Here is a 9,594-nt window from a genome sequence, read left to right as displayed (position 1 = left end):
AATCCTTTTTAGGCCATTTCTTCACAAGTTCTGAAGCTTTATTTCTCTCACTTTCTCCCAAGTATGCATAAATAAGAGTAGTATAAATAAGGGCATCACCAACAAGACCCCTCCAAACATTTTATTGATTGTGTTTTTGTCCCTGCTCAGGTTTCCTAACCTCAAATAGTGTTACTATATAAAAAACATCTTCAGATAAACCTCTTTCGAAAAAATCATCAAGAAGCTTCAAAGCTTCCTCTTCATTGTGTTGGAAACAATAGCCATCAATTAGCCATGAGTAAACACTAAAATTAGGCATAAACCTGCAATCATCATTTTAAATAGGACCTCTGTTGCTTCATTTATTTCCCAAACTTTCAAAATCCATGAATAAAATCCTTGTATGTATACACAAAAAATATCCCGCTTTGTAACATCTTGTTGTGAAGTTTCCAGGAATTAGCCATGTTACCTCTCTTGCACTATGAATTGATCAACATATCGCATGTGAAGTGCTCAGGTTCAGGACCCTTCTTCTCCATTTCACGCAAAAGGTTATTGGCTTCTTCCAATTTCCCTTCCTCATAGAGCTTATGGAGGAGGACACCATATGTCACCATTCCTGGCACTAGCCCTTTCATTCCGCAATCTGAAATCCCCAATCATATTATCTTCTCTACAATCGCCATCAATCAGGGTAGTATATGTTACATTAGTTGGAAACAGATCACCCATTTCGTTCAAAATATTCAATGCATACCTCAATCTACCTTCTTTACAAAATCCATGTATCGGAGTGTTGTATGTTACAATATCAGGGGAAGAACCTTTGCTTGCAATCTTGGAAAGGAAATTGAATGCATTTTCAGTGTCCCCTTCCTTGTAGTATCCTTGAATGAGCAACATTGTAAGTAACAATATTTGGTAACATGCATTTAGGCATCATTTCCTCTATAAGGGCATTTTCTTTCATCATCTTGCCTCCTTTGGAGAGACCACTAATGAGTGCAATATAAATGACAACCGTGAGTTTGATATAATGGTCCACCATTCCATCAAACAATTTGAAAGCATTGTCCATTTTGGCTTGCTTGGAATATCCATTTATCATAATAGAATACAAGATGGTATTGGAAGGTATGTTTATGGTCCTCATCTATTTGAAAATAGCCTCTGCCTCATGTTACCCCATCAATGCACATCGACACACATCAAATGGCTTATCATGAATATATTCCAGCACATTGCCAGTCATTGCTAAATGATGAAGTGTTCCATTTTAAATTTCCCAAGCTCATCGTTCCTTCAATTTTTGATATTTGTGGTGCTCAAAGCAAATCGGAGTAGAGGAGACTGCATAAAACCATGCCCTTGGGATTGCAAATTGTCATGAATTAATATTTATTGTTCCACACAGCTGATGTTATGACTCCCTTCAACTTGACTATGGAGAATGATCATTCTCACCTCCTTACACCTATTCCAGAAAAAGATAAAATAAAAATTCAAAAGCAGTTGTGTATAATAATGGTGCTAGAGATAATGGATCTTTACATAATGCATGCTTGAATTATCAGATCTGCAGATAAACTAGTTCCAGGGAAAATACATAGATTTGTTTGATGCAAGATCATTCCACCAAGACACACTCCACTGCTTGATCTCACTTCTTTGATACCATGTTGAAAAACCTTTTCTGATCTACAGATAATTACTTGTGATATTATTTACCATGAGTTTAGCTTATTCAATTTTCATCAAGTAATTATACATCAAAAATTTAACCAATACTATTATGGCTATAGTCTAAGAGATTTTACTTAAAACATAGGAACAAGTATATGGGAACAAAGGCAAATTTGGTTGTAGCTGCTGCAACTAGAGCTTGCACAACTGTGATAACATAGGTACAACTCCTTTTCTTCCTGCTTTGTCCTAGTGATTTGGATTTTCTAGCCAAATTTTGGTATTTTGACTTGTACATTTCTTGCTTAAATTTATACATAAACACTATGTTTTTTTTTTCTCGTTAAAACTGAGCTAATTATATTACAAAAATGCCAAAATTACAGCAAAAATTACATCTGGGCTGAGGCCCTGTTTCTTCAGAGAGGTTTTCCATGAATTAACAGTCATAGCAGAACTTGCATAGAAACCAGTTTACCTTCCTTCTGACATGTCCGACACGGTGGATACATGATGCAACACGGTGGATACATAATTCGACACGGTGAATACAGAAATCGACACGATGGATACATAATTCGACACGGTGAACATATAGACTGACACGTGGACTAACACTGTGGTGATTTTGACCGACGCTGTGAACATAAACCCCATGACAAACATACAAAGTGAGCAAAATGAAATGGTCAGAGAGATTCATTCCTTGCCGCGATGACATGGCGTCTTCAAAGTTAATCTTCATCCGTGGTATGAGGCTCGTCCTTTGCAGGACCCTTGAGCTTTTTCGAGTCTTCCTCTTCCTGGCGCGAGCTCCTCTGAACAGGTTCACTAGGGCCGGCCTCATCCTTCTGAATTGGACGCCTGAAATCGACAGTGGGAGTCTCCATATCAACCCTCGGTACATTCACAGTTTCCAAACGTCCCTGAATATTGCTGCAATGCTCCACGGTGACCGAAACTATAAGAGTATTGTTTGCAAATGCGCAGGGGATTCTGTAACGAATGGCCGGGTGTTCCGTGTGACCACACTCCGGAATGCCCCAGCTGCCTCTTACATTGCTGCCCGGAGGTCTGTTTTGCTCAGAGGTGATCTCTACTGCAGAGGAGGGTGAAATCTCAGGCCTCTGAGAGGCAGAACGACCCCGTGACCCTCCTCTGCGACTGCTCATCCTGAGCCTTTCCCTGGACATCTGACGATTGCTTCCCACACCAGAATTCCCCTGAGAAACCTTACACCAGGCTAACACCCACTCAAATGGCTTGAAGGATTGCGACAGAGTGGTTTGGGTTTCAACCTTAATAGCCTCCATATTCCTCGGATGCTGCAGCGCATTGAATGGCGCCTGCAGTCGACTGAACATTCCAGCGACATTCCCCTCCGCGAATACCTTATCATTCGAGCCCAATGCTTCACCCTCCGGCGAATTTAAGGGGCCTGCGTCCTGGAGTGGCGTGGCTCGTCCGGGCTGACAGCTGCCCATGTGACGAGCCACATGCCCCTTAACTCCATTAACACGCGTCATTAACTCCATTAACACCCGCATCCGGGAGAGGGAGATCTTTTTGCACCAGAGAGATGCAATCTTTCTTAAGTTGATCATCTTCAACCATATCCAGAGCACCCGAGAAATAAGTTATCGACTGAGTCACTCCTTGATTTGCCAACCGATCTGCCACCTGGTTTGCTGATCTTCTGACATGCTGGAAGGTTATGTTGTGGGGAATGAGGAGCTTTTCCTCCAGGGATTCCAGACGACTTAGCAACCTCCAACTTTTTGCAATCTTGACAGCTCTGGCTCCAGCTTGTATTCTTTTGGCTGCCTCTATTAGTATGAGCGAGTCCCCTTCAACTTCAAGGGGGGAGAGGTTATACTGTTCAGCTAAACATATTCCTTTCCATAGTCCTTCCAGCTCTGCGGCGTTATTGGTGTTTTTGCCTAATGTGCCAAAATACAAGAGTATCACATCTCCTGAATGATTTCTTATGACCCCTCCAAAGCCTGCAGGGCCGGGGTTGCCTTTGGCAGCTCCGTCGAAGTTTATCTTGTAGGAGTTTAAGGCAGGAGGGGACCAGGATGAAGGAGAGGCGGATTTGAAGCAAGGGGAGGTTTTTACCTTGACTAGGGGCTTGAGATCAAGATCCCATTCCTTCAGTATTCTGCATTCTTGCGGGGTCTCGGGCATATCAGTATCATTCCAGATTCGAATGGCCAAGGTTTCCTGTATATTTTGTTTGAGGATGAGCCAGAGATCATCCATGGATCGGTAAGAGTTGTTGAAAATTCGGTGGTTGCGCTCTTTCCAGAGAGTCCAGTACAGGAAGCCGGGAATGATGTTCCACAGAGAGTTTAGAATCTGGCATTTGAACGGATTTTTGGCCCAGTTTCTTATATTTTCCGTGACGTCCGCCTGTCTGGGGATTGCTCTCATATTACAATTTTCTACTTTCTTCCATATTTGTTTTGCTAGGGGGCAATCTCCCATTAGATGACTGATTGTCTCATTATTAGTGTTGCAGTTTGGGCATCTGGAGGGCCCAATGAATCCTCTTTTTATTAGGTTGTCCCAAGTAAGAATGCGCCTTTTGCTTAATAGCCATATGAAGGTGGAAATCTTGGGCCATAGCCCTGTGTGCCAGACTTTCTCCCAAATTTGATCTTTCTCCTCTTGGAGATTGGAATATCGCAGATGGTGAGCTTCTTTAGTGGTGAAGGTGCCCCTGGTTGTGTAACCCCATCGTAATTTATCCTGCTGATTGGAATAGCGGATTCTCCTTTCTTTGAGTTCCTGTTCCATTTCTGTGTAGGTTTCTCCCTGCCAATCTATTTGCCATTGTTGCGCTGGTTTCCATGTCTGAAAATCGTGATTTGGAGAAGGCTGCCAGAACTGGTATACCTGGGTGATACCTGCTTGCTTCATATGAGCCTGCCAAAGAGGTTTATGGAACAAATTTGCGAGTTTTGGGAGCTGTTGCCAAGAGTCCTCCCAAAATCTGGCGGCAGTCCCTGAGTGTATTTCCCAAAAGCTGTGTTCTTGAATGAAGCGGCTTTGCGTTTTTGCATTGTTCCAGATGAGCGAACCTTGCGCCGTGGGATTAATTCTGATGAGGTCGCTCCAACAGCTGCCCCTGGCATATTTTGCTTGCCATAATTGAGCCCATGGGGTGTTTGGCTTGGAGACCCAGTTCCACCATATTCTAGCCCCCATTGTGTTATTGCTTTGAAGCGGATCCCGAAGTCCTAAGCCTCCTTCTGATTTGGTCTTGCAAACCTCTGTCCATTTGACAAGAGCCCATTTCCTATTTAGGGCAGTGGAACCCCAAAGGAAGTTGCGTTGCAGTGTGCGGATAGCCTTCAGTATCCCTTTTGGAGCTGCCAAGATGGAGAAGAGATAGAGCGGCATTGCTTGTAGAACTGATTTAATGAGGACAAGCCTACCAGCTAAATTTAGAGCCCTGAAAGTCCATGAGGAAAGCTTTGATTCAAGTTTGTCCAGAAGTGACCTCCAAGACACTTGTTTGATCGCTGAATCAGAGAGGGGGGCTCCTAGATATTTAGAAGGCAAGTGGGAGATTGTGAATCCCAGAATTCTGGCAATGTTCCTTTGCGTGGAGGGGGGAGTATTGAAGAAAAAGAGCTGGGATTTTGCAGCATTAATGGATGTGCCGGAAGCTTCAGCAAAGATATTTAGAAGAGATTTGAAGACGGAGGCTTCTTTAACAGAGGGATGCCCGAAGAGCAGAGTGTCATCAACAAATTGTTGATGAGTCTGGGGAGGGCGGCCGTGGAGGGATAATCCTTTGAGAGCTTGGGAGGAAACTGCTGATTTGAGGAGCCTACTTAATCCTTCAGCCATTAAAACGAAGAGAAATGGCGAGAGAGGATCCCCTTGCCTAATGCCTCGTGAGGATTTGAAGGGAGGTGAGGGAGATCCGTTCAGTAAGACAGAAAAACTTGGAGAAGTTATGAGGTTCATGATCCATCTGGTCCAGGTTGCATTAAAACCAAAAGCTAAGAGCATTTTATGAATATAATTCCAGCTAAGTTTGTCGAAGGCTTTGGAAAGGTCTAGCTTGAGAAGCATACCTGGTTTTTTGAGAAGCTTTAGAGAATGTATGACTTCATTTGAGAGAATTATTCCATCCATGATCTGCCGTCCCTCGACATACCCCGTTTGCTCTGGAGAGATGAGCATTGGGAGTAGCGGTTTGAGTCGGTTTGCAATGACCTTGGAAATGAGTTTGTATATCACATTGCATAACGCTATTGGTCTGTATTTCTCAGGCTTGCTGGAGGCTGCTTCTTTGGGTACCAAGGCTATGAAAGTTGAGTTGAGGGCAGGGAGGACCCAGTGCATGCTTCGGGATTCTTCCACTAGATTCCATACTTCAACTTTAATGAGCTCCCAGAATTCATGAAAGAAGTTGGCTGTAAATCCATCTGGCCCTGGAGCTTTGCCATCTTTGAGTTGGGCCATGGCTTCTTCTACTTCCTTCAGTGTAACAGGTTGGAGTAGCTGATTGTTGTGGTCCTCATTGATGATTTTAGGAATGTGCTGCGTGATGGCTCGGATTGCCTCATCCCGATTGACTTCAGGTTCCTTTAGAATGTCCTTGAAGTAGCCTGTGAATTCTTTTTCCATTTCTTCATGAACTTCTATTCTATCACCCTGTTGATTATTGACAAAGGTGATTTTGTTGTGCATGCGCCTTTGTATGGTAGTTTTGTGGAAGAACTTTGTGTTTTTCTCTCCTTCTTTCAGCCAGCTTATTCGGGATTTTTGCTTCCATAAAATTTCCTCTTGTTGATGGCGCTCTTCTATCTGACTCCAAAGGCTCTGCTCCTGTTGAATTTGTTCTTCTGTGCGTCCTTCCAGAATGAATTTTTGTTGAAGTTCTTTCATTTGCTGCTCCAACTTTTGTCTGCTCTCCTGTATGTTGCCAAAGTGAGTGCGATTCCATCTTTTTAGAACTTGTTTCAGATGTTTTAACTTTTCTTGAAACTGATACATCTTGGCTCCCGCTGGTGGTGAATATGATGTCCAGGCTTGGGTAACAACATCCTTTAATTTGCTGTTTGTGAGCCAAAAGGCTTCAAATCGAAAGGGTCGATTGCAGCCATGACCTGGTCTTGACCAATGAAGCAGAATTGGCCAGTGATCCGAGCCGCTTTGAGGAATGATTGAGGTGCTAAAGTCTCCTCCGAGGTGGATCGCATTGTCTGAAATTAAAAATCGATCCAGCCTTGAGGCAATTTGGTGAGCGCCTTTGCGTTTGTTGGACCAAGTAAAAATACCATTGGAGGTGGGGATGTCCATGAGCTGATTGTTCTGTATGAATTGCTTGAAGCCATTGCTGTCGCTGTCGAGCCGGACTCTACCCCCTTGTTTTTCCTCCATTGATTTTATGATATTGAAATCACCCCCTCCAATCCACAAGGGGAAGAGTTTATTTGTGTTAAGGAGGGAGATCGTATCCAGGAGGTCCAATTTTTGCTGAATCGACTGAGGGAAATATACATTGGTGAGGTGCCCATGAATGTTGGTGCCTATGAGATGGAAGGTGGCTTGAATGAGATGGAGAGTGGCATGGAAATTGTCCAACATAACAATCTGCGGGTTCCATAAAATGGCCAAACCGCCTGACGCCCCTGAAGCGTCTACTGATATTGACCTGCTACCTGCCCATATTTTGTTGCTGAGCTTGTCTATCATTGTGCTACTGCCTTTTGTTTCTTGGAGAAAGACTACTGCTGGTTGTTCTTGCATAATCAAGTTTTTTATCATTCTATGTTTAGAGGGACTGTTGAGTCCTCTTACATTCCAGGATATGAGCTTCATGGAGATTGAGTTGTGGGTTTGTAGAACTTTGTCAGCTTGGGAAATAGCCCCGAATCCATAAGTATTTCCCCAACTGTTATTGTTCTCTGAAGGTCTGTTTTTCTGCCTCGTTTCTTTGTTTCTTTAAGGATTTTTTTTCCATCCCAGTGACTCCCTCCTTGAATACCCAGACTTTTATGGTGATGTACTCGCGACAAAACTCCTTCAAGTTTGTCTATTTGCCAGGGGGGGATTGAGTCATACTCTTTTTGTTTGCATGCAGTCTCCAGTTTGGAAATGTCAAGCTTAGAGATGTCAAACTCTTCCAGATTTACATCTACCCTGTCTTCCTCCATAATGATTGGAATGTTTGGTTCCATTTCCTCTGCATTATCATGAAGACTCAAGGCTAGCGCTGCATCAAGATCCATATCTGATGCTATTTGATTATCATTCAAAATGATTTTCCCCTTGGAAGGGAATGGGGGTTCGAGATCTGAGACAGATTTGATTTTCGCCAATGAGGATATATCTGCGGATTTGGAGGAGGCTGGGTCCGAGGATGATAAGGTGATGGAGCGGTTGGAGAGGGGCTCGTTGGGAATCTGTTGATCAGGGTTTTCAGAGAGGGGATGCTTTGGAGAATCCTGTGAGGCTAGGACAGAGAAACGGTTCTGATGGTGCACCTTGGGTCCTAGGTCTGGAATAGCTTGGTTTTTCTTGGCATGCCGGCGGCGGGTGGGGACTTTGGTGTAACCATCTTGGTCCTTAGATGCTTCATTGGAAGGAGCCAGTGGCTGAACATTTAAGGGGCAGTCACGGAAGAGATGGCCGTGTTCATGACATTTTCTGCAGCGAAAAGGGATGTGCTCATAATCTAAAGACTGCTTCCATTCATAGTCATCGTGAAAGAGACTTACCGTGTCTGCAAGGGTCTTGGTTAGGTGCATCTTGACGCAGATCCTGGCATAGGAGGTGTATTTGCGAGTTTTTGTTTCGGTTGCAACTTTGATGAAGGTCCCCAGCTTGTTGCCAATGTCAGCCAGCGTTTCTTCTTTCCAGTATTCCACAGGAAGTGAATACATTCTTATCCATACAGGGGCCCAGCTAAAGTCTTCTTTGTCCGGGTTGAATCTTGGCTTCCATTCCGTTAGATACAAACCGGAGGAGTTGAAGAAGTACGGGCCGCCTTCGAATACCTTCGTTTTGTCTTCGAGACAGTTGAAGATAGCTGTGAAGAAGCCCTTTGGGCCAAGCTGCAACGTCACTTGTCCTTTTGGCTTCCATTTTGAGGCTATCCAGCCTTGTAAGGCTTTCTCTGTGGGCCAGAATCCCAGAAACTTTCCAATGAGGGCGTAGTCCTGCATGTATTGTATTTCTCTGTTGATACGGTGGCTTGGCAGATCCACCTTGATCGATTCTGCCGCTTTTGGTATGCAGGTGGCTGAGGTCGCTTTTGTCTTAGGTGGATCCGCATTGGTATGCTTATCATTGTTTTCTGTATCCTCTTCATTCTGAGCTGAATGCAGCTTTTCCTTCTGCGTCCTTTGCTGGGTTTCTTCTGTTTCCGGATCTGTGTCTGCGGAGGGCAGAGTCACAGGCTTTCGCTTGTTGTCAGATATGTGCATGTCCTGTGGAGGGGAGGCAGAGCTCTCCCCTCCTGCATCTGGTATCATGTGCGGCCGTCAGTGGAGAAGCCTGCAGCAGCTATGGCAGGTCCGTGTAATGGCGGCTAGGTTTTTGTCTTTCACTGTCGAATCACCTCAGAGCGCATTTTTTCCTCTACATAAACACTATGTTATGTGGTGGTTTATTTTGTTTTGGAAATCCATTGGACACAACGTCTGCTCAGATGTAAAATAGCGCATTTGGGAAATCAAAGGGACTTTGGAAAACTCTTACTGAGGGTTCTTTGAAACAAGCATTCGATGGACTTGGTGTGTCTTTACTCCTAATATCAAATCCTGTTATATAGGTACTATTAACACCACATTGTCTATTCAGTTTCTAAGTTAAAAATTTCCATTCTGCATTTTTATATCCTTTATCCATTCTATTTTACATGTTTAGCTCTCATTGATATGTTATTTGTCTGCTAATGGTTTG

General features: G+C 43.7%; 1 protein-coding gene across 1 annotated transcript; it reads right to left on the bottom strand.

Annotated features, from left to right (window-relative positions):
* Positions 1-3,180: 3,180 nt before the first annotated feature.
* On the bottom strand, positions 3,181-7,383 carry LOC149258173 (uncharacterized). The gene is made up of 2 exons (XM_089404548.1): positions 5,840-7,383; positions 3,181-5,653 (listed from the first exon to the last, which is right to left on the bottom strand). Exons 1-2 carry the CDS (start codon positions 7,381-7,383, stop codon positions 3,181-3,183), a joined length of 4,017 nt encoding a protein of 1,338 aa, XP_089260674.1.
* Between the last annotated feature and the right edge of the window lie 2,211 nt (positions 7,384-9,594).

This window comes from Pinus tabuliformis, chromosome 6 (genome assembly GCF_031772625.1).
Source record: "Pinus tabuliformis cultivar Carrire ecotype Pingquan chromosome 6, CPIR1, whole genome shotgun sequence".
Classification (NCBI taxonomy): domain Eukaryota; kingdom Viridiplantae; phylum Streptophyta; class Pinopsida; order Pinales; family Pinaceae; genus Pinus; species Pinus tabuliformis.
The sequence above is the reverse complement of the archived record's forward strand: the minus strand, read 5'-3'. Positions and strand labels throughout refer to the sequence as shown.

Bases quoted from the DNA above. Each gene is read 5' to 3' on its own strand.
- LOC149258173 (XM_089404548.1), bottom strand. From the start codon at position 7,383: ATGATAGACAAGCTCAGCAACAAAATATGGGCAGGTAGCAGGTCAATA. The intron at 5,654-5,839 runs GTATGTCGAGGG...AACCTGGACCAG, and splicing joins ATCTCTCCAGAGCAAACGGG to ATGGATCATGAACCTCATAA.